Here is a 26,248-nt window from a genome sequence, read left to right as displayed (position 1 = left end):
GACTCACACCCAGAGAGAATTACATCATTTTGCTAGAGATGTCTAGCAAAATGAAGTAATTTAGCAAACGAAAGATTGAAGTTAGGGTGAAGAAGTGTCTTCTCAGGGACCCGTGGGCCTTGAAAGAGGCTGAGAACCCTGTGTGGTCTCCTTGGTCAATCCTAATTCAGAATCTAAATCATAGCACATCTCTCTCTTTCTGGGTCTTTTCCTCTTGTTCTCGCTCTCTCTGTATCTCTTTCTGTCTCTGTCTCTCTCTCCCACTCCCTTCTCTGGGCAGGAGAAAACAGCTGTAGGTGAGGGAAGGGTGGTGTGCAGTTAAGGGCCCAGGCCAGCTTTCTCAGGGGTTGCACTGGGCTGGCGAGGATCTTTGCAGCCTGAAGGCACCAACACTGGTTGAGATAAGGGCAGACCAGATGGAAAGAACCTGGCACAAGCCATTTAATTAAACACCCCTGCCCCTCGCCCATAAGTTGGAGAGAACCAGTCTCCAAGCTTCAAATTCCGGAGTAGGATCCCAGGTTAAGGAGGGAGGAAGTGCCAGGAGCACACACAGACCCAGAGCCAAGGGGGAAGGTCTGTACAAAGCTACCCCCATCCTAGGCTTCGCTGGCATGCCTGAGTGTCATGGGGGACAGCGACCACATAACATGCTTGGGGAAATGGGTGAGAGAGCAACACAGCGTGGCTAAAGATGAACAGGCTGTTCTAAAAGAAAATACAGACTAAGAAAAGATGATCACAATGAACCTTCAAGAGTGGTTACTTTTGGGGTCCAGTGAAAGAGTGGCTATCATTTTTTAGCTTAACTTTTATTTCAATTTTCTTTTTTTTTTTTTTTTTGAGATGGAGTCTCGCTCTGTTGCCCATGCTGGAGTGCAGTGGCACGATCTCCACTCACTCCAAGCTCCACCTCCCGGGTTTAGGCCATTCTCCTGCCTCAGCCTCCTGAGTAGCTGGGACTACATGTGCCTGCAGTCACACTCAGCTGATTTTTTGTACTTTTTTCGTAGAGATGGGGTTTCACTGTGTTAGCCAGACTGGTTTCAGTCTCCTGACCTCGTGATCCACCTGCCTCAGCCTCCCAGAGTGCTGAGATTACAGGTGTGAGCCACCGCGCCTGGCCTTATTTCAGTTTTCTAACCAAGAATGTTTATGTGCCTAGCATGGTGGCTCACACCTGTAATCCCAGCACTTTGGGAGGCCAAGGTGGGCGGATCACGAGGTCAGGAGTTCAAGACCAGCCTGGCCAACATGGTGAAACCCTGTCTCCACTAAAAATACAATAATTAGCTGGGCATAATGGTGCGTGCCTGTAATCCTAGCTCCATGGGAGGCTGAGGCAGGAGAATCTCTTGAACCCAGGAGGCAGAGGTTGTGGTGAGCTGAGATTGCACCACTGCACTCCAGCTTGGGCAACAGAGCAAGACTCCATCTCAAAAAAAAAAAAAAAAAAAAAAAAAAAAAAAAAAAAAAAAAAAAAAAAAAAGAATGTCTATGTGATCATACTTTGTTGGTTGAGTAATACATTTATTTTGTATGTCAACAAGAGTTATCTGACTTGTAGGCCTAAGAACCATATTTTGTTTTTTCTTTGTTATTCTCAGCTTAAAAAGAGACAAACAGTAAAAGGAAACAAACAGAAGGTCCTCAAAATGTAGACTTACAATTGTGCACTGACGGAAACAAATGAAAAAGCAACACATTTATTTCCATATAATAAAACACAAACTGACATATTAAAAATGGGAACTTTTTTGTTTAATTACTTAGTTGGGTACATTTTATTTCTATTCCTTTGGGAGTCAGCTGAACATCTTTCCGGGAATTGATCTCCTGGGGAAAATTAGGCACCCTGGGGTCTCAGCTTTCTGGATTCCTGAGGACGTGCCCTACCCTACACCTGACAGGGCAGAAACAAGGACAGAATGCCTCATGCTTGCTTCAGTTTGCTTTTCAGATCTATATTTATTTTTCTTTTCTCTCCAGCTCAACATTGAACTTTGCATGCATAGTGAGCGTTCATCTTGAATTTATTGTTAATTACACAGCTATCGTCATTTTGGTTTAGCAATATTGCCGACTCATTTAAATGCCAAGAAAAGCATTTTAATTTATTTACTGAAACTTCTAAAACAGCTTGAAAACACAGCTCGGTGGAGGTTAGCCATTTGATTTCAACAAATTTCAGATATATATGGCTGGATTCTATTTAAATTAATATTTTTTTCTAAATGCAAAATTGAAATTTCTTATAAATGCTCATCATTATTTTATATAAAAATATCAAACCTCTGTGATGGTAAACGTATTTCCCTTATTAATATAGTCTAAGATATATTTAAAAATTCTAATTTGATAAGAAAATTTTGAATGGGGATAATTATCATTCACTGTTTCTGGATTGTTTCTCACCATTGAAATGAACAGTCATCCTGTTAGGAAAAACCCAAACTGAAGTTCTCAAAACTAGGTTTGGGGAGAATTATAGCTGGTTTGAGATTTAGTTGATAAATGCATCATTCCTGATTGGGAAATGATTAGATTTTTAGCAATTGGCACTTGGGCCAATTTAAAGTGATTTGAGATAGATTGTAACTGCAGTAATATTACTGGGGAAATGGAGTATTTGTTCAAGACAGGTCTTGTTCTTTTAACCAATTTTCCTTTTTCCTTGTGATCTGAACTTATTTCAAATTAGTTAGATGAGACATGGCATATGCTAATCGAGCAAAATTTAATGGTCAATGAAGATGTTAATACATTTCCTTGTTCACATTTTAAGCACATATTGCAAACACAATTAATATTCTCAATCTCAAAAACATTTACAGTCATCTCCCTGCAAGGGATTGGTTCCAGGACACCCTCGGATACCAGAATCTGCTCATATTTAAGTCCCACAGTCAGCCTTGTAGAGACTTTCGATACAGAGGGCTAACCAACCGTATTTATTGAAAAAAAGGTGACACATTGATTATAACCCAGAAGTGGAAATGTGAAGGAAACCGTCTTCCTTTAGTACAAAAGGCATGTTTGTGCCAGGTGAAATGACTGAATATAGGAACAATATTTAAAATAAGTTCTATAAACTCACATATTACCTAACCTAGTTAAATATGGCTTATATGCCTCTGGTATTTGTGTTTTTTAGTCCAAGGCTTTTGCCCTTTTTTTCTCTCTGATTACTTATCTTTCTTCTTTGTCATCAATATTCACAGTATTGAAGCATCTCTTTCATTTCTTAGTCTATTTGATTTCCTCTAAAATGTCATTAGCATACTCTTTACATACTCAGACACGGGACTAATTGATTAAATAAGTTCCAAGAAATACATAAAATTAAGCAAATTATTACATTCAGAACAAATGAGAGACATTTAAAGTTATAAACCCCCACCAAACTTTAAATTTTCAGCAAATAGAAACTCTGTATGAATATGATTTTAATTAACAGTCACTTCATTTTAAATAATCATGTCACTTACAGAGGTATGATGTTAAGAGGTTTGGTTTTTGCATAATCGCTGTGGGAAGGTGAGTGCTCACATGAAAAGCTCACCCAGCTGAACCCGGAGGATTCATGCAGTGGGGAAACTGAACCTCCGTTCAATGTAGCCTTGCTGAGGAATATTGAAAGATGTGACTAATCATAGGTACTAATGCCCTATTGGGACAACCGTAGATCCTGATAGAGAATTGTGAGGAACTTAACACCAGAGTAAGCCTGATACAGAAATATGTAAAACAGAACATCAGAGTAAGCTCACTGTAATTACTGGTGCAAACTGAACATCTGCTGACTATTTTCTGAAGGTAGGATGATGTGTAACTGCAACATTAATTCCATATAAATGGAGCTGAATATTCATGACAGCTTTGTAGCCACTTGCTGCCTATCTGCATACATTCAGGGTATTTGTTTTGCCCAATAATAAAATCAACTGATTCTGTGTTTATGAATTGGCATGTTTCTTTGAGTATTGATTTCCCCCCCAAAATTTGGTGATGAGGATGGGACTTCTTGAGTGGGTGCTTCTAGTGGGTCAATTTGTGGGAAGATTTGTGGCCACCTTCTTAAAAGTCATTTTATTGTGATAAAACACACTTTAACATAAAATGTGGCCTCTTGGATTAGGTAAGAGACCCCGCTATTTGCTTAAAAGTCTCCCATTATCTACTTCGGCTCAGCAGGATTGGGTTCCTAGGGGAAATTTCAAACCCTTACTACAAATTTGGAGTTATTGTTGAGCAAAATGTGTAATATGGGCTCACAGGTCCCATATGATTCAGCATAGGTTTTAATGGCAGAAAAATAAAGGAAGTCCAGAATGTTGCTGGCAGGTCTCTCTCTTAGAAGGGTTATTTCGGCCGGGTGCGGTGTCTCAAAAAAAAAAAAAAAAAAGGGTTATTTCACTCTGTTATTTTTAGAATGGGTAAACTTGTGAAAATTCTGCTTTGCAATGGCCAGAGAAAGGCTCTTTTTTTTTTTTTTGAGACGGAGTCTCTCTCAGTCGCCCAGGCTGGAGTGCGGTGGCCCGATCTCAGCTCACTGCAAGCTCCGCCCCCCGGGTTCACGCCATTCTCCTGCCTCAGCCTCCTGAGTAGCTGGGACTACAGGCGCCGCCACCGCGCCCGGCTAATTTTTTTTTGTATTTTTAGTAGAGACGGGGTTTCACCGTGTTAGCCAGGATGGTCTCAATCTCCTGACCTCGTGATCTGCCCACACCTCTGCCTCCCAGAGTGCTGGGATTACAGGCATGAGCCACCACACCCGGCCGACAAATTAGTGTATGCACGGAGATTTGAAGGAAAAAAAATCCCAAATAAATGGATAATTTATATTCCTGAGATGAAGTATTCAGGAATAAACAAAAGAACAACCAAAAAGAATGAATTTAGAAACTGAAAGAACAGAATAAGAAACTGAAAGCTCTTTTTCTTCCTCCAGCTTCTGATTCCTTCTCTGCTGTCATTCCTTTTGTTTCCTCTGCTTCTCTTCACCCTTCTTTGCTCAATCTGGGATCTCAGAGGAGGGAGGTAATGGTCTCTTGGATGAATTGGAGACCTGGGATGAATTCCTTTTAGAAGGAGCAAATTGTTAGCTTTATTAGAATATCCTGATATTGGATGTCTTAGTTCTGATCCCATCTCTGTGATTCCCTCTAAATTGAATATGCAAAACATAACTAAGGATCTATAAATTATTCAGAAGAAAGATCAAAGAGTCAGTGAGAATTTGGGTTAGAGATTGTATCCTAGAATAAAGGTTTTGGGTTGCTGAATGGTTGGTTGCCTTAAAAACTTAGAAAAAAATGGAGAGAGTCAAACTACTATGGCATAACAGGGACTGAAACTACAGTGCCGTACAAACCAACTTATTTTTCATTTCATGCTGAAAATCAGCCCTATTCCTTTGCAACTGCAGTGACACAAACGCCAGAATCCATATTGCCTTCCCCCACATTGATATACTTAAGAGTTTTTTTTCTATTGCTCTGGGAAGATTCACACAAATTTGCAGAAGTGCTCTGCAGCATTTTGTCAACATATAGCTACACACATGAGGATAGAAACTGGCTGCTGTGTGATGTGTTGCCTCTGGCTGACTCGCTCAACTAGTGGAACAGGTGTGATAGAGGCCAAATTGTAACCCCCTCATCAGGGAGTGCCATGGCCTCAGGAAACCAGCCATCCACCTCTTTCCATAACTCAGTGTGAGGGACTGCTGGTGGCAGTCCTTGGAGCCTCTCTGCATGTGGTGACCTCTAGCAGTGCTACAATAACGCACTCAAGAGGCAGGTGTGTCCCTGTTGCTTTTCATCAGCAGTGCACTGAAGCAGTTTCTAAATTTTGGGGGCTCAATCCAAGGGAAGATCAGAATATATCCTCGGTCCTCTACCTTTTATAGCAGCCTTGTTGCCAGGAATTTCCCTGCCAGCAATTGTCAGGAGAAAAAATAGTTAGATGGCAAGGGCGGACAGTTGGTGCCAGCAATCCATTTTGGGAAAATGTGGGGAAGAACTTAAGACTGCAATGTTAGCTGCCCAGTTAGAATTATTCACAGAGGAGATAGACTTTATTGTGAGCCAACAACAAATAAAAAGGAATGCTCTAGTGGAAAGTTGATATATCACTGTTGTAAGAAACCAGGATATTCAAAAAGGGGATGCTGAAAAAATTAAGGAAGATGCAAAGGATTCAACCTGAGTCTGAAGCTTTATTATCTTCTCTAGGAGATTTTTCTCCTGAGAAACTAGATGAGAAATAATTGGCAAACGGTGCAAACTAGTGGGCAAAACTGACAGAATGAGGAAACCTTTGAGTTGGGAAGCAGAGACTTTTATGTGTCTGTTTCTTTTCCCCATCTTAATCTTTTCGTGTTCCTTTTGTGTGTGTGTGTGTGTGTGTGTGTGTGTGTGTGTGTGTGAGAGAGAGAACCCTGGAGCCATGTATTCTGTAATTTCTTCTCACCTTTTTTTTTTTGTTTTAATGTTTTGGGTATCTCTGGACAACCTTGTGTCTGTTCTTGCTGCTCTGAAATTACTCTGCAAATAGATCCTTTGTAAAAGAAGCATGCTTTTATCTAGTCTCCTGATGCATCTAGCTATATTTGTTGGAAAGGGACTCACTGTGTAAACTAATGCCCGCCACCCATTCTGTATTCTAGGTGAAATTATTTTGGAGCCCTGGGAGACAAGGCACCTGATATGGTAAAGATGTGCCTTCTGAAACCAATAGGGACAGTGGGGAGTGGCAATCTCACCTTACACTGGAATAGATCAAGAAATTCACAAGAAGTAGATCCATTTTTCTGAATCCCAGTAACAAATATTTTAGTAAAATATATCAGTCCTATAATTAAATAGCTTACAACAGGGAATAGCTCAATTATAAGAAATAGAATCTATACATTTTTTAATTAGGAAAATGAGCTGTAATAAGGGGCATTCACTTTGTAATACTTCTATGTTACCTGTGAAAAAGGAAGGAAAATTTGACAGGGAAGGTGGACCTGTTCATGGATTTGTACAGGATCTTATAGAAATAAATATGTTTGTGATTCTTCTGGTACCTGTGCTTGTGCTACCTGACCTTGCTACTATTTTAATTATAATACCTATATCAACTACATATTTTTCTGCATTAGATTTTTGTCCAGTTTTCTGTACCTTTAAATGAGAAATCAGGGTTCGTCTTTACATTTACCTATGGCAGCTTTCAGTATTTGTGGCAATGGATTCCTCAAGATTCAGAGATTCACCTACTGTATTCTCTGGATATTTACTGTTCAGGAGAACTTAAAGTAATTTTCCTCACCTTAGAGTTTCATGCTGATTCAATATGCAGATGAATCATTGATAGCTGCTGACACCTTGCATGTGATAAGAAGAAAATGTAACTTTGCTACAAATTTTTAGCTTCCTAAGCATATAAAACATCCCTAGGTAAATAGCAATAGTGTCAAACTGAACTCAAGTATTTGGGACATTTATGGCTGGCCAGTAAAAACCAGTCCCATCCTAGAGTCAGCCTGTTTTACAAATTAAGCCACCCATCATTAAAAATCAAGTTTGCCAGTTTTGGGGGTTGGTTGGGAATTGCAGTCAGGGGATCCCTGCCTGTTCTGAAAAGGTGAAGCCTCTCACTGAGATGTTACATCAAACATCACTGGCACTTTTACTGGGGTCATGTTAGCAGTGGCAGATCTGTACAGGTCTGCAACAACCTCAGTTCTTGCTACGTCAGAAGGAGGAATTCAACCGAGGAGCTTAAGGCAGAGGGGGAGACTGAGGCAGAGACTCAGAGAAGGAGTGAATGTTTATTAAAAAGTTTCAGAGCAGGAACCAAAGGAAGTCAAGTACATTTGGAAGAGGGCCAAGCTGGCGACTTGAGAGATTCAAGTGCACAGTTTGCCCTTTGACTTGGGTTTTTTTTTTTTTTTTTTTTTTTTTTTTTTTTTTTTTTTTTTTTGAGACGGAGTCTCGCTCTGTCGCCCAGGCTGGAGTACAGTGGCCGGATCTCAGCTCACTGCAAGCTCCGCCTCCCGGGTTCACGCCATTCTCCTGCCTCAGCCTCCCGTCTTGGGGTTTTATACGTTGGCATTCCACATGCACAGTGGCCTGTCAGCACTTGGGAGGGGACGTAGGCATAGTGTGTTCACTGGAATTGCATGCATGTTCCTAGAAGGAGGTCATATACCAGTGAAACTCTGCCATTTTGCCTCTTAGTGTGCATGCTTGAGCCACTCACCCAGCTCCTGAGATCGTATCGGGAAGCTTCTGATCACCAGTTTCAGGTGTTTGTATCTACTGCGAGACTGCCTTTCCCTGGCACTGTGGGAAATAAAATAAAATTACTATTTTAGAGAGACGGTGTAACAACTGCCTGACCATCACCTGATGGTTGCCTGAAATTCCTGGGGTTGAGGGGTCCTCTTCTCTGCTCATGTCTGACTAACTACTGTAACAAAAGAAGCTGAAAAGCCTTTCAAACCCTTTGAGGACCTATTGTCTCCCCACATGTATTCATAACTCTGGTAAACTATTCTACTCTTTCCATCTGGAGAATAAAGGAATTGCTAGTGGTGTGCTTACTCAGAACCTAGGCCCTGACTGTAGACCTACTGGTTATTCTCCTGTTGTCTTGTTGGATTCTATTGTTCTGTGTATGCCAGGCTTTCTACAAGCCACAGTAGCTCTTCTGATTGTGTAACTGCCCAATGGGTTCTTCTTGCTGGCTGCAAAAAAAAAAAAAAAAACCATGGTATTTGCGTATTTGCAGTAAAGAAAGAGTTTAAATTAACTCAAGGTCGGCCACACCACTTTAGAGATGAAGTTATTAGTCAAGTCAGTCTCATCGAAGGCTCATCGGTTAGGGGTTTTTCAAAGGTAGTTTGGGTGAAGGGCTAGGGGTGGCTAGGCAATGCGTGCTTGCTGCTGATTGGTTGGGGGTGTAATCATAGGGTATGGGAAATGATTCTCCTGCATACTAAGTTACTTCTGGGTGGGGCCACAGGAGCGGTTGGCAGGTCCAGGTGGAGCCATCGGTAGTCAGACATGCAAAAAACCTGAAAAGATACCTCAAAAGGCTAATCTTAGCTTCTACGATACTGATGTTATCTGCTGGAATTAATGAGGAAGTTGCATATCTCGTGACCTCTGGACAAATGGCTAGCAATCATTTATGTCTACATTTTAGCAGAATTTAGGCTCCTCTATTCTCCTAGCCTGGTGGTCTGTCATTAGCTTTAGTTTTGGGGAAGGGCTGTTATCATTTAAACTATAGACTAAAGGTCTCCCATGGTTGGCTTGCCTAAGGCCAGGAATGATTAAAGGCAGCTTGAAGGTCAAGGGCAAGAGGGGAGTTAACTAGATCAGGTCTCCCCACTGCCATAATTTTGTCACTGTTAGAATTTATGCAAAGGCAGTTTCAATTTCACTGTTAGAATTTGTGAAAAGGCAGTTTCAATTTCACTGTTAGAATTTATGCAAAGGCAGTTTCAATTTCACTGTTAGAATTTGTGAAAAGGCAGTTTCAAAGCGCAACTTTGACCCTAGGACATTGAACTTCCAGGTACCTCATGTTGTTGCTGCTGTTTTACAAATTCATAGACACAGAATTTTTAGTGCACTACCAGATAAGCTACGAGCAAGTCCTATTATCTAATACTAATGTTATTCTAGGCAGGTGGCACCTTTTGAGTCTAGTTACTCTGTTTGCAGATCCTAACCAAATAGGAGGATGTGACTGCCTCATAGTGACAGAAAATATTTAACCTGGGCCTGACTCATTCAGTATTCTTATTCCCAATGCTGGCAATATTGTTCATTGATGGATCTTGTGTGAGAGAGACACAGGGATATAAAATTGCATCTTATGCAGTAGATATTTTGTAGGTAGAGATGGCTTTTTCTTAGAACATATTATAAATGATTACAAATGTAAAACTATGGTGAAATAATTTTGTTTGCTTTTCAAATGATTTTTGTTGCTAAAAACTAAAATTAAAAATAGCGAACAAGTATCCTAAATGTTTTTGAAACTATCATCATAGCGATTCTCAGACTATCAAGACTATGAACTATTTTCCATAATGGGACACTGATCATAGCAATCATAACCATTTTTATGTGCATATCCAACATCTAATATTCAGGGATAAAGTCATATGGAACATCCAGTTTAATGCTCACAGATTCTTATGTGAAAAAATATATATTTGGTCATAGTTAAAATGGACAAAATAAGTGAGTCTGTCTGACAGTCAGAGAGTAAATACGTCAAATAAACAAATGATTACAGTTTTCAGTTAGAATAACAAAAGCACTTAGATCGTTAATTTAATAATAGTGATTCCTTAGCTAATTTTTTCATCTGTGCAGGTTGATTCTCAGGGATGAAAAAGTGTGAAAACATTCCAATTAAGTAAATTGCTCTGCAGTTGGTGGGAAGTACTAAGTAATTACTTGTGGTGAGTCCAGAGATGAAGATGGAGTGGGCATCTCTGAGTCACCCAGGCAAAGGAAGACAGGTGCTGCTCCTCACAGCGGAACAAGGAGCTATGTTTAGAGAGACTGGATAGAATATAGCATTAGGAAGACTAACTCTAACAATCAAGTCAATGCACCAGTATTTGCCTGGAACCAACTATGCATTAAACACTGGTAAATACTGGGAGGGTTGAGAAAAAGGTGCAGATCTTGGGGAACCTAGCATAAAATTCAACACAGCAGACATTTATTCTCCTTGAAGAATTCCTGGTTTTGCAACAGTGCCTACCATGTCCCAGAACTAGGCTGGTTGTTGAAGTCTCTGAGAAACCAGAGATGTCACCAGCATAATACCCTGAACTTTTATAAAGCACAAAGGTTTATAATTATAATAAGGAATCCTGAGAGCAAGAAGGCATGCTGATCAATCTCACACAGGAAATTTGTCCCAGATCCAAGTCAAATGACAAGTTAGATGAAATACCTGCTTTTTAAAAAGGTATTGTAACATTTAATGTGATCATTTAAAGTCAGTAGCAATATCTCAGTAAGAAGCCCTGTTAAGCTGCGATATGTTTAGTTATAGGCACTATATACAGAGAGCTAAGTGGCCAGTTCTGCTCTCCTCATTATCTGGATTATTTTAAAATTTTCATTTAAGTTAATCTTGATTCATATTTTAGATTGCTTTATGTTTCTGAATGATCATTTCCTCACAGTTACCAGTAGTGAGCAAACACCAGGAAACATTTATTTGTCTTTCTTAAACATGCACTACACTTTGTTTTTCTCTTTTTGACTTATGATTCAAACATGGTAAATTAATTCATTTTTATTTAAAAAAATGATAGGATGCTCAAGTATCAAACAATGTATAAATCTATTTGCAGTGTTTCATTTTTCAATGATTATATATATTTAATTAAAGATATGCATAAGTGTACATGCACATACATTTTTTTCAGAAAGGTACTTTTGCTGTCATTAATTATTCATTGATTTTCCCTCTAACAATTATTTTTGTCTAAACTCACTATTTCAGGCCATGCTTTTATAGTGCTAGAGAAAACTTTAGATTCCATAGTTTTTTTTTTTTTTTTTTTTTGAGATGGAGTCTCACTCTGTCACCCAGGCTGGAGTGCAATGGCGCAATCTCGGCTCACTGCAACCTCCACCTCCCCGGTTCAAGTGATTCTCCTGCCTCAGCCTCATGAGTAGCTGGGACTACAGTGGCACGCCACCATGCTCAGCTAATTTTTGTATTTTTGTTTTTTTAGTAGAGATGGGGTGTCACCATATTGGTCAGGCTGGTCTCGAACCCCTGCCCTCAGGTGATCCACCTGCCTCAGCCTCCCAAAGTGCTGGATTACAGGCGTGAGCCTCCGCGCCCAGCACCATAGTCCTTTGTAGCGTGCTTTCCAGCTAAAGTGAAGCCTCAGGTGACATACCATTGCTCTCACAGCTAATTAATGAAAAAGGTGGAGCCATCACCCACATTTCTTAATTCCTACTTCAGTTCATTTAATTATGCTAGAAAAAGGCAGAGTCACACTTATTTGTGTTAACAAACATTGTATTCTAATGGTTAGTAAAATACTAATAATGCATTCATGAGCACTTTAAAATAATTAAGTGCAACTGTTCACATAGGCACTTATCAATCCTAATTTAAATAAGAAGCAGTTATGAATGTTACACCATTATCTGTCATCTTCTGAAAATAGCGGGGACAAAAGCAGTATCATCCTTGCCTAATATCATCTGCTAGTGAGGGGATGTAGACTTAAGGGATTAAGTTGAGTCCGGCTGAGAATCACAGAGAAGGTCCATAGATTCATCCTTGCTTTCAAAGAGTAGCATTGTGAGAATGAGTAAGGGGAAATATCACTTAGTATTAACAGATAGCAATAAACAATGTTTCCTACTAATTGATTATTTACCGTATGCTAGTCCTGTGCTAAGAGCTTCAGAGATACGTGAGACTCTTGTGAGTCCCGATCATCATTCTCCCTGGTGTTCAGAGGAGAAGGCTCTGCGTGTTTGAGTATCTTACCCACAGTCACAGAACCAGTACATGCTGGGACTTGGTCTCAGACCCAGGTCTCTCCAGCTTTGCAGCCTGTGTTCATCATATGATGTATCTTTGATGACTTACAGGAAACTCCACAACCGAGCTGAAGTCTTTGACAATCGCAGGAGCCAGCATCCTGCTGGAGCCATGGCCTCACAGTCCTCTGTGTGTCCGTGGGAGGGCTCTGTGGCAGCCCCAGGTCCCACTTGCCGGCAGTCCTTTCTTCACCCAGGGGCATCCTGAGAACAGAGGAGGGTGAGGGGGCAGCAGCGGAGGTTAACAGCTCTTCAGCAGGCACTGGGTCCACATGCTGGAGTGACTTTTTGGTTATTTATTGTATTTAGACATCAGATGCCAAGGTTTCCATGAGTCACCTTCCTCAGTGAGAAATCGTTAAGGAACGATCAGTCTGGTCTGCATAAGGCCCTGCTCTTGCCTTGGTGTTCATTCATTCGTTAATTATATTTTTTATACATGATTCACATTTCCCCAGTCCAATATGTTTTATTTGTACATATTCTTTTAAAAATTGTAATTCTTTTGTTCACACATATTTACACTTACATATAATATTGTTTTATATCTTTCATTTTGCTTTTTACTGATTAACTCTTTGCATAAATAGAATTGTACTAGTCATACTAAGGTGATAAAGATAATATGCTAATTTTTAATAATCTATAGAAACATTTTAATTGCTTCATAAAATATTAGGGCATATGTCATGGTAATTATATTATTAATGCTCTATACTTAGAGTTAATACAATTTCTTCATACAACACTTATAATTAACAAAGTGTCTTAATCAAATAATCTTGTTAACAGGCATTACAGGGAGCAGCTTAACAATATCTTTCATTTGTATAGTTCCTTAGAATTTTCAAGTCACCTACAGAAACATCTCCCAACAAGCTATAATTGGGCAAAGCAGTTAGTATTATTCCCATGTTACTTATAAAGAAGCTGAGATTACAAACACTAAAATTTGTGTCCAGTATCAGCACAGTTTGGCCATTAAGGAAACAGAATTAGAACTCAGGGACTCACGGGCACTTTCTTACCCCATACACAGCTTAAAATAATAACAACATATTAAAATAAGGATCTCTTGTAGTACATTTGAGTGTTTGGGAAACTAATAATAAACTGAAGCTGCTGAAGAATCTATTTCTTTTAGACAAGCTTTTCTAACATCTTTGTGAGCACTAACTGAATTGAGGCGTGAAATTGCATAGGACAGTGGTAGCCCTATGCATAGTAGAGATTTAATGCTTATTTTAAAATTCAGTATCTTGTAATTTAAAATAAAGATTTGATGATAAAAATCCACTAAAACAGAACTTGCAAAATGACAAATTTGGAAAAATAAATTTCTAACAGTCTTCTTAAAAATAATTGTTGATGAGTCTTAAACATTGACAGATTTTTTTCTGCTGATGGCTGTCAATCTGGGTATTTCATACTCAACCACAAGTATCCATGTGCTTAACATTTTGCAGACCAGGATATCACATGAGCAGCATCACTGACTGTGACTGTTAGATTTAGCTAATGTGACCGCTAAAAATCAAAGTAGAGTGTTGAAAATTTTTCAGTAATGTCATTAATTCCTAAATTATTTCTGAAACCTATTTCCAGCATGTGAGTAGACTCCAAGCCACAAGTTTCAGTCACTTTCATGTATACCTAGAGAACATATTATGGAAACTGATCATTTTATCTGAAAATATTCATTTTTGATTACTTAATATAATAGCTAGAATGCCCTCAAAGACAGAGAATCCACATCAAACTTTAGTGACTGTCTTTCAGTAAGATGGAGCTTTCTTACATGAACACACCACACACACACACACAAATTGCAGAGGAATGCTGTAAAAAAATAAATGATTTATAATCTTACAAATACATTATATACATTAACTAGTTTAATTCTTACCAAGATTGCCAGATAGATATAATTTTTCTACTTTACAAAGAAAGATGATCATTTCTCCCAAGGTCACACACCTGCTAAGACAGAAAAGAATTTGAAGGACTATGGCTTCCAAAAACCATTCTCTATACCCTCTCCACAGAGCTGTAACTTTTGTTATTTAGTCTAAAATGAAGATGTAAGCCTCTGCAGAATTGTTCAAGGTTGCATATTTCTGTAAGAGCTGGCTTATCCTTCTGGAAGCTTCGTTTTTCCACCTTAATAAAACAAAGCAGGAATAGGTCTTTGTGTTCGCCATTCTTTCTATCCGTAGTGGTCATGTGCTCACCTGTGAATTCATGTCTGCTCTGGAAACTCTCAAAGCAAACTTTGAATATAATGAATAAGAGACTTCACTGCATATTTTTAAGACACACATTATTTTATTGTTACAGATAAGGTTATTTCAATAATAAGCCCTGAATGTTATGACAGTGAAATGCTAGTATAACTCTTTCCTGCCCAAAATGTATTCTCTTTAATTCCTCTATCTTTAAAGAACAATGGTTCATTTGGTTGGTATCCCATAAAGCTGGTTATAATTCTATATAAGACATTAATAATGTGATTTCTCAAATTTCAAATGCATTAATGTGATTATATGTACTTTTAAATATATTTTAGTCATATGTAATAAATGTTTGATTTTTTATTGATATCTCTGAAGTTGCAGAGAGTATATTTCTCATCTGCCTTATTCATAAACTATTAGATAATGTCTATTTAAAGTTGCTTAAATGTTAATCTATTTTAATTAAGCACAATTGGCATTAAATTTTATTTTGCTACTTGATGCTATTATCACATCACTCAGAAGTATATTTTCCAGAGTTTATACTTTGAAACAAATTGAGAAAGAAATAACATTTGGCATATAAAGGTGAAAAAAATTCTGTTTTGGTAGGGTTCCTTTGAAAGATTTTTATTGTATTGTTTTTACTGAAGTTTACAAAGTTTATTCAGCTATGGAAAAATGTGATTTTAATTCTGCAACTGAATTTTAACATTGGAGTCAAAATGCTCAGAGGATCTGATGTTCCTATATTAGCTTGGCTGTATGTCTTAGATGTTAAACTCAAATTAGAACCCAAATAAAAGGATTCAGAGTCTGATGGATCAACCATCTCTACCAACCATGCCAACAGTGACCAGCCTGGGTCACAATCGCGGCAGCCACCTCCACACAGGTGGTGGGCTGATTGATTTCCAGGTGTTATCTCAATTAGTGCTCCAATCCTTCAAGATCAATTTTACCGATGAAGAAACTGCAGCTTGCAGCAGAGAGTAACAGGGTTTGAGGCGGTGGAGGTGGTGGAGCTGGGATATGACTTCTTTTATATAGGTCAGCCTAGGCTGTCCAGACAGAAGGTTGTGAGTGCAGAGGGTATGCAGATATTTTACCTGAAGTTGGTATAGCGATTGTTAACTCAAAAAATGTTGATATACGTGACCCTTTAGTTGGAACAAAAGTGAAATGATTATCTCTGGCTGGGCATGGTGGCTCAATGACTGTAATCCCAGCATTTTGGGAGGCCCAGGTGGGCAAATTACTTGAGGCTGGGAGTTTGAAACCAGCCTGGCCAACATGGCGAAACCCCGTCTCTACTAAAAATACAAAAATTAGCCAGGTGTCGTGGCGTGCTCTTGTAATGCCAGCTACTGGGGAGGCTGAGGCATGAGAATTGCTTGAATCTGGGAGGCAGAGGTTGCAGTGAGCCAAGATCGTGCCACTACATTCCAGCCTGGAAGACAAAGTGAGACCCTGTCTCAAAAAAATAAAAAAAAAAGGGAAATGATTGTCTCGGAATTGGCATGAATTAGCAATAGATGAACTATTACCAACTCTGACATCTACACTAGCATTTAAAATTGAACACATTCACTAAGGCATTTCCTATATTTTTATTTCCATGTGTTTTTACCCAGGGAGACCCATTGGTGGTCTGATACAAGGCAGGCTGATCTTCATTCTCTTTGTTTTGTTGTTAAACCTGGTACATTGTTTTTTTGTTTTTGTTTTTGTTCTTTTCTTTCCTTTCCTTTTCTTTTTCTTTCCCCCTCCCCTCCCCTCCCCTCCCCTCCCCTCTCGTCTCCTCTCCTCTCCTCTCCTTTCCTTTTTTTCCTTTTTTTTTCCTTTCCTTTTCCTTTTTTGAGATGGAGTCTCACACTGTTGCCCAGGCTGGAGTGCAGTGGTACAATCTCGGCTCACTGCAAGCTCCACCTCCCGGGTTCACACCATTCTCCTGCCTCAGCCTCATGAGTAGCTGGGACTACAGACGCCCGCCACCACACCCGGCTGACATTTTTTGTATTTTTAGTAGAGACAGGGTTTCACCATGTCAGCCAGGATGGTCTAGATCTCCTGACCTCATGATCCGCCCGACTCAGCCCCCAAAGTGCAGGGATTACAGGTGTGAGGCAATGTGCCCAGCCCTAAGCCTGGTACATTCTTTAGTAAAGTAAAATAATTAGGTAGGAAACATTCTTGATTCTTGGTTGAACTAACTGCTGGCCTGTGCCATACATAGATATTAACTATGTGCCCCAGTCATGTTAGGTGATAGCACAAGAGCATTAACCCTTTCCTTGTTCTCACACATGCCATATTCTTAAAAATCTGAAAACAATGAAAAAATATCTAAAACAACTTTGTTTGCTTGCACTCTGATCCTTCCCTAAGTTCAGATAGCAAGATGGAGTGAAGAGTGAAAGCACGCCCCTTTGCCCTGGAGCAGATAGTGGCAGTGTGCTCCTCTTGACACTCCCGGGAAGCAGGCCACAGGTGCGTGGAGCTGTGTTCGCTGTGAAGTGGATTCAGCCTGATCACATGGAATGAATGCTGCGGTTGAAATAAAAGCCAGATGTAATCCTGCCCACTCTCTGTGATAGCTGTCCTACCTCCAGAGAGTTCCTTTCTTCTTCCTAGACTGTAGTTTCTCATTTACAAATTAAGAGTGTGGGGCTGGAATCATGTCTAGGTCCCTTCCAACTATCTCACTGCAGATTCCAGGATTCTCACTGCAGCTCCTTTGCGTGTGACCATGGTGCTTGATTGCCCTGCCATGTCATGTGGCTTTTTGTGAGCATCTTTACCACTTGATTAGGGAGGAATTTGTGGGATAGCATTTTAGAAAAGTGAACTTCATGGAGGTCGCCATGTTTATAGTCATTGTAATGGTGTGGATGAAATTTAAACTACCTTGTAAATAAAGAAAACTTAGACAATGGTGACTAATCCAGGGACTGGGGAGGTTGTCACATCCTTGTTAACTATTGGCAGTGTTTCCTTTAAAACAGCAGCTTTTTGCATGTTAGCAAAGCGAGCGTACATTGCTCATTGCCATGAGAGGTGACGACATGAAGATGGTACATCCTGCAGATACATTGATCCCTTTCTCTGTTTTCTCCTAGGGTTTTCCAGGAAACACAAACGCAGACAGTGTGGTGCACTACAGACTCCAGCCTCCCTTTGAAGCCAGGTTCCTGCGCTTTCTCCCTTTAGCCTGGAACCCCAGGGGTAGGATTGGGATGCGGATCGAAGTGTACGGATGTGCATATAGTAAGTGGCCTTTATTCCCTGTGTGAAATCAAGGTCAGCATGAGATTCTGTCAAAGCCAAACTGTGAAAGCCAATGTCGGCATGAAATGTTGAACTTGACTTTTTCTGTCTTTTTAAATAGCTGAGCAAGTGGAACTGGTTTTTATGGAAAGCTTCTAGTGTCTTCCCATGACAATATGGACTTCAGTTACTGTCTTTTATAGTCGAATTTAGGGTGGACCTGAACTGAAACTTACCTGTCTTTAGATTCCCAGAGTTTAGCAAAGTGCTTGCAATATGGTAGGCATCTAATCAAACTAATACAATTCAAACTAACAACAGATGATGCTATTTTTCTGAAGCTGAGATGACACCCTGTCTGGGAAAACAGGAGTGGTACTGGGGGCAGTGGGGTGATTTCTCACAATCTCTTAGTTCTCTGTGTTTTTCTCTACTAACATCCTCTTCTGCACAGCATGCTGTTGCTTCACTTGGTCTTCAGTTGGTGGGAGCCTGTGTTTAGTCAGCCTCTTTTCTCATCTATTCGTTGTTATAAAAGTGGAAAGGATGGAGCTGACATGAATATAACGCAAACAAAAAGCAGGCAGTGAAATTATTTGGTGGTACTCAGTGACACAGTTGCCACTTGATGTTCTAGAACATACTTGTATTCTTTCTTTACATTATCATAAAAATGCTTTAAAATTATTGTCAAAATGGAATAAAATTTAAAAATATCCTTGTATAAAACTGGAGAACAAGTCAAAGAGTAGCCTGGATGGAAATGTCTTAAGTGACTTCAACTTGGGTCAGGCCGGACGTTCATATCACACCATTTACACACAGTCACTCCCATTCTCTGCCTAGTCACAGCTTTAGCCCTGCAGAATATTAATTTTCTAAAGCATGATAACAACATCTGTCATTCATGCAGCATTTAATGTCTCGGATACTATTATTTCCATTTTATTACTTAACCCGTGTACAACCCAGTTAATTTCCTAACTCTGCCTCTGTTTTTTAGTGTTTACACTTCTACAGGGCTACATATAATGATGTTGCTTTACCAACAGTCTTTTTTCTTCCACTTATTGTTCATTTCCTTACATCCCTGTTTTTTTTCTGGGACCTGTAACTGTGCTGTCTGTTTCAATGGCTAAGATGTCTGATATTTAGAATTTCTCTTTGATGCTATGAAATTACCTTCTCCTCTCATTACTCTGAAACAACTTCAGGTTTACTGACTTCAAAGTAGAACATGCTCTTTGATGGGATTTGCCATTAGCTTGATGTTCCTTCATGAAGAGATACGACTCCAGTTCCTTGGGCTGGAGGTTGGTACCAGGAAGATCAAAGCCCCATGCCTGATTCCAGGAAGGGCCAGTGGGCGGTGCAGCTGCCATGCAATCTGCTGACACCATTAACTTCTGTAAACATATGCTGTTGGCCATAAGGGACTACTAGTTAAAAAACCCAAACATGCAGACAGATAATATATGACCACTGCTAACTAACTAAAAGTAATTATTTAGAACAAGTGGACATCTACGTTGTCCTTTTTTCCTTAGAAGAATAATTGTTCAAGTATGGTAATTTTATTTTTATTGTTGACAGTAATATAATCCTTTAGGACTTATGTTAATAATGGTAGTTTCAGTATTTTCATTTGCATTTCCACTGCCATGTTTGTTTTCTAGAACGTTGCTTATAATGACTTATGATATCCCTGCCATGCGGCATCTCTTCCCATTTATCTAGTTATGTATTTATCCGTTTATTTCTTTGTATTTTAAGAGGCAAGTTCTCACTGTGTTGCCCAGGCTGGAGTGCAGTGGACTGCTGATCAGCTCAGTAGTCTTCACCTGCTTCATTTGGGAGCTGGGCTAGTTCACGCCTCCTTAAGCAACCTGGTGGTCCTCCACTTGGAGAGATCACCATTTGATGCTAAAATTTGTTCAGACACCTGATCATCATATTGCACCCCTGGGCCCCATGGATCCTCCCACCTCAGCCTCCTGAATAGCTGGGACTGCCCAGCCGTAGTTTTATTAGCTTTTCTACACTTCGTTTGCAATGATAGATTCATTATTCCTTTAAACTGTATGTGTTTTCACAGACTCCTGGCTTAGTCTATGAATGTATCTCTATTTCCATTTCTAGCCTGGGGATAGGTTGTAGGTTCTCCCAGAGTTGCTGCTCAAGTGCAGAATAAAGCCATGAGCACAGATGGATGGCCTTGGGCCCTTCTTGACACCTGGTTTTCCATGCATCTTTGCATGCTACTCTTCTTGCCACTCCTTAAAGGCTAACATTATCCACAGATTGGTTCTAGGTCTTTTATCCTGCTCCTAAGCTCTCTCTGAGCCTTTTATCCACTTCTGTGAGTTTTCAGTAGCATTTACACACTGGCTGATAACTTCCAAATATGTATCTGCAACCTAGCTCCAACCTCTGGTACCAAACTCTCTTCACTGGCCCTGTGAACACTTAAAACTCAGTTGTCTATCTGCTTATTTTCCATTGTCTTCCATCTTATAAAACGATACCAACAGCCACCTATTCACTGAAAACCGATTCTGTCTCCTAAATGTTGTGAATTTCTCTCTTTCCCTCCAGCTTAGCCTAAATGAGCGCCAGCCTCCTAAATCAGCTATTCGTCTCTGGTCTTGACCTTTCCAGTTTTTAGTCCACACAGTAATCAGGATGATTCCTAGGAAAAACACGCACATCCGATTGTTCAAACATGCTTAAAGCCACACCCAAGACACTAGGATTGTTTCCCACAGTACTTAGAAAAATAAATTCCCTATGCTCTACTGCCTGTCCAGGCCTTCGAGGGCATCTCTCAAGAACAAGAGGGAACTCCCAGATTCTTATGCCAGAACCCTGTGAGTCCTTAACGCATCTGTCTCCCTTGCCCTCCATGTCCAGTGAATCATGAAATTCTGTATTCTTCCCTCCACATTACACCTTGCCTGATTTCAGCTCTCTCCAGCTCTACTACCGACTTAATCCAAACTTGGTGTCCCACGGAATATGGAAATTGCCTTCCAAGTTTAGGTCATTCTGTGTCTGCTCATAGCTGACATACTACATTATATTCTCCACACTGCAACTCAAGCTACCTTTTAAAAATGCAGACCTGATACAGTTATGTCCCTGTTTAATACCATCAGTGGCTTTCCATTATTCCTAAAATAACATCCAGACTCCCAGCAAGGCCTGGAGGAGCTTGTCCCTGAATAACTCTCCAGTGCCACCTCTTGCTGCCATCACCTGCTACCTGTCCACTGTCAATTGTATCAAGCTTCTTACTGACTCAAAGCCTTTATGCCTATGGTCTCCCCTCCTTGAAATGCTCCTTCCCCATGTTCTCAACTGGCTATTTACTCCTCCTCCTTTGGATCTTAGTTTAAATGATGCTTCCTAGGCCGTCACTCTAAATTTGGTTCCTCATGATAACTTCCCAGGAAGCCTATAGTATGCCTTCGTGTGCTATAGTCACTTTTTATAATGTATAATGTATAATGTATTTTACATAATGTATAAAAAATACATTTTTTATAATGTATTTTATATAATGTATCTGTCTTATTAGAGGCCTAATTTCCTTTTTCCTCATTAGACTTCAGGCTACACCAGGTAAGGTACATTCATTGCTGTAACATTAGCAACTAATACAGAGCCAGGAACATACTAAGTGCACCATAGCTTTGCATTGAGTGAATGAATGAATGAATGAATGAAGCAATTCAGAAAAATGTCTGATTGATGATAACAAAATCTGAATAATGAATCCAAATTTCAGATATTTATTTCTCTCTTATACTAGCCATCCAGGTAAGGCAGGTATCTTGGAGATTATATTGTTATAAATTGTAGTATTAAAAATTATAATAACTCTAGTAAAAATAGCAAATATAAGATTTTACAGTTATGTTTCCATTCTTCCATCTGATATTTGATGCATCTTTATGTAGTAGAAAGGCAGTTATTAACACCCAGATATTCCAAGTGAGCAATCTGAGAAGCCACCAGGGGCCGGCAGTGCAGGAGCTACAAATAATACCAGAGACAGGGAGAGGACTCCAGTCCTTTACCAATTCCATGTTCTTGATGGGTAATAACTGCCGAGGTTTTATAAAGGATAATTATATTGATACTTGTTTTGATATATTGCTACATTGATTGATGGCGGCAGCAGCTTTTCTACTTTCAGAGAGACGGCATCAAGCCTCATTGTATTGTATTTAAACATTTAGTGTTTGATTCTGTGCCTTCCTCATTTTTATCGTGCCACCTTTAATTATCCTCAACTTCAGAGTTCTTTAAATCACTCCACTTTCTTTGATATTAATGAAAAACTAGAACAGTCCTCTTCCTGTTGTTTTCTCAAATGGTTAGTGTCCTTTCCATCTCTTTAATTCCCAGTCCACTATGCAGATTTTAAGGGCTCACATCCCACTCCATGCTACTGTTTTAGTATTTTCACTGGGTAATACTCAAACATGGCTTTTGTCTGATTCACGTTTCTGTTACATTGAGATTGGGCTTCTATTCCTTTGTAAGTCAGGGGCAATAATTCATGAAGAAAAAACTATTGAAGGTTGACTTCATAAATAACCAAGAAGAGCTTGGTTCACCGCTTTTTTGTCCCTTAATGGTGGAGGGGGAGGGCATCTGGGAGTGGTGGATTCTTTCTAAAATGTTAATACTTGGAGTACAGCCCAGATAATTAACAGAATTCTAAACTGTTCTTTTCATGAAGATTTCTTTTATAATGTCCCAAGTGAAAATCATTTTTTATTACTCATAGGTAATTCTTTATTCATGCATTTTCTGTTACATTTTCTTATCACTTAGTCTTCAAATAGTTTTATATGTCATTCAGACTCTGTCTTACATAGCTATGCTATTACCAATCACTCCTCTTCTTATTCATCATTCTAGCTTCACTAATTAGGTTGAACCATATATTTGCCAATTTTGTAGATCAAATACAGTTGAATATTAGCAGTTTCATATGGATTAACTGAGTGCTGTACTGTTTTCTGTAGGAACAACAGACAGCAAGTGGAGGTTTCCAATAAAACAAAATTAATAGTGACTGGACAAAAGCAAATTTTATTTTCTCCCTTTGAAAATTTTACCTGTCATTGGTTAGAATTTGAGACATGGGAAATTTTCATAACTCCTGAGATGGTCCAAGTTTGTATTGCTTCATTGGTGTGCTAATGAAGTTAGAACTACCTGCCTATCTAAAGTTCCTTTAATTGTTCTATCACTTTTTACATATACGTGCTGTGCTAGTTTGCATCACTGGCACCAATTCTGCACCTGTCCCTTGCCAGTGCCTGTGAGTGGCGTATGCTTCCCTGCCCCCTGATTTTTGAGCCGGCCACATGACTTGCTTTGGCTAGTGGTAGGCAGAGTTGAGTTTACGGTGTATCCGCTGTCCTCCTCTATGTCTACCATTACCCTGATATAAGCATGCCTGAACTATGAATTCCAGTAAAATGAAGAGAGATACATACTTCACATATTTTGAAGCTGTTTCATTAAATGCATATAGATTGGAAATTGTTTTATCTTCCTTAAAATTGATTTTTTATAATTATGAAATATCCTTGTTTATTTCTAATAATGCCTCTTGCCTGTAAGTCTGCATTCTCTGATGATAGTACTGTATAGCTATACCAGATTTCTTTTGATTAGTGTTTTCATGGAATATCTTTTCCATTCTTTCCTTTCAAACTTTTTGTCTTCATATGTAAGGACTCTTTCTTTATTATTTAAACCCAGTCTGGAAATCATTGAGTTTTAGTTGGTATATTTAGTCCACTTATATTAGATGTAATTACTGACATATGTGAAATTGTAGATGACATGTTACTCTCTGTTTTATATTTGGTTCACTTGTTTTATACACCTCTTTCTCTCCTCTTCTTTTGAGTTAATCAAGTTTAATTTTTCCAGTTTTTCCGCTATTGCTTCCTGTTTTAATTTTGTTCCCATGGGTACTTGAACTACTACTTTTATCACTTTCCAAACAATACTAGGATTTAAGTACAACTTATGTTAGTTAAACCCATCCGACCTTGTGCTATCTTGACACATTTTAGTTTCATACATACATGTATGTATTTTTTTATTTTTAAATCACAAAATTTAATATTATAATTTTTTTGCAATCAGTATTCACTTGAATTTACTCACATATTTACCTTCTCTGCATTTTCATGCTCTTTCTGAATCAAATTCTTTCAGCTACAAAGACTCCTTTTAATATTTGTCTTAGCTCAGTTCTACTGGTAATAAATTGTCATATAGCTTTTGTCATATAGCTTGAAAATCGTGTTTATTTTATATGAATTTTTGAAGGCTATTTCAGCTTGCTGGAAAATACGATCTGTAGTTATTTTCTTTTGGCCTTTTAAAAATGGCATTCTAGTGTTTTCATGATGTTTATTAAGAAATCAATAGGCAATTGATTTTTATCCTATAAGGGAAATGTGTAGTTTTCTTCTGGTTACTTTTGAGAATTTATTCTTTGTCTTTGATTTTCAGCAGTTTTACCTTGATGTAGCTGTTTTAGTTTTCATTGAATTTGTCCTCTCTGAATTTCACTAAATTTCCTTTTTCTATGAATTGATTATTAGATTGGGTAATTCTTCACTGTTATTTCTTCAAAACATTGCCTCTGTCTCACATTTCCTTTCCTCCTTTCTGAGACTCCAATTACATCTGTCTGAGATGTTTGTAACTTATTTTCTTTCTTTCTTTTTCTCCCTCCCCCGTCCTCTCTCTTTCCCTCTCCTCTTTCGTCCTATCTACACTGCAATCTAGATATTGTGTACTGCTTTATCTTCTATACTACTAATCAGATCTTCTGCTATGGCAAGTCTATGGTTAAATATACCAATGAGTTATTAATTTTACTTACTGCAATTTTCAGTTTTGCAATTTCTATTGATCTATTCTAGTGAAATTCCTTATCTTGCTGTCTATTTTCTTGGAAATATTAATCACAGTTATTTTAAAGATTTTTAGTTAACTTCAATATCTGGATTATCTCTTGATCTTTTCCATTGTCTCGTTTTTGTCTTGTTTCTGTTTTCATGTCTTGATAATTTTGGCTGAATTCTGGACATTTTGGACGAAAATCTGTAGAGGCTAGAGAAGACAAAATGATCCCCCAGAGAATCCCCACTGTAGCCTCCGATAGGCTTCTAGATTAGGCACAGATCTTAATTCAAATAAGCATTTAGCTGACTCAGTGCAGCGCCTCAGTCCCCATGAGGCCTAGTTGATATCTTATATCTGGAGTCCAGTGCTTCAGTTGTCCCAACTGGAATTTGAGGGCTTTTACCAAAACGTTTCTTTGAAAATCTCTGAATTCTGCCATCTGACTCCTAATTATGATGAGTCTACAGCGACCCTACTTCGTGACCCAGCTTCATAGCTGTCCTGTCACTTTCTGCTTGGCCACCTTGTCTCTTGTCCATTGCTCCTTGGGAGTTGACCAGTGCTTCAAAAGTAAAAGCAGAAAGAATGTTCTGAGCTTTTCTTCTAAGATCTTTACATTCTCGAGTCCTGGCCGTCCTAGAAGATCTTTAAAACTTTCAAGAAGATTATTTCAACTTTACTTGATACACATTTTCTATTTGTCCTTGGTAGGAATTGTGGTCTTCTGAATGTTTGCTTGTCATAACTGAAAATATAGCTGCATTCTTTTAATGCCATGGGAAATGTATTGAAGAAAACAAAGTGTATGTGATTTTTTCATATAATAATGTGTTTATAATGCAATGTACTTAATATTTTGGAAAATTTTTCTGTAAAATACTAAAGTGCTAATTAAATTTCAACAAATATTTTTAAAAAGTAAGTAAAGCTGGTCACAGTGGCTCATGCCTGTAATCCCAGCACTTAAGGAGGCCAAGGCAGGCAGATTGCTTGATTGCCTAGCCTGGGCAACAGAGCAAAAACTCCATCTCTACAAAAAATACAAAAATTATCTGGACATGGTGGTGTGTGCCTGTAGTCCCAGCTACTCAGTAGACTGAGGTGTGAGGATCGCTTGGTCCCAGGGAGGTCAAGGCTGCAGTGAGCCAAGATCATGCCACTGCACTTCAGCCTGGGCGACAGAGTGAGACCCTGTCTCAAAAA

General features: G+C 39.0%; 1 protein-coding gene across 1 annotated transcript in view; it reads left to right on the top strand.

Moving 5' to 3' along the window:
* LOC103219917 (contactin-associated protein-like 3) overlaps positions 1–26,248 on the top strand; it is a 234,107-nt gene that overhangs the window by 102,374 nt on the left and 105,485 nt on the right. Inside the window, 1 exon segment of the mRNA XM_073021415.1 lies at positions 17,953–18,100. Coding sequence (XP_072877516.1) covers positions 17,953–18,100 — 148 coding nt within the window.

The sequence above is a fragment of the Chlorocebus sabaeus genome, chromosome 12, assembly GCF_047675955.1.
Source record: "Chlorocebus sabaeus isolate Y175 chromosome 12, mChlSab1.0.hap1, whole genome shotgun sequence".
Classification (NCBI taxonomy): domain Eukaryota; kingdom Metazoa; phylum Chordata; class Mammalia; order Primates; family Cercopithecidae; genus Chlorocebus; species Chlorocebus sabaeus.
This window is presented reverse-complemented; position numbering and strand designations above follow the sequence as displayed.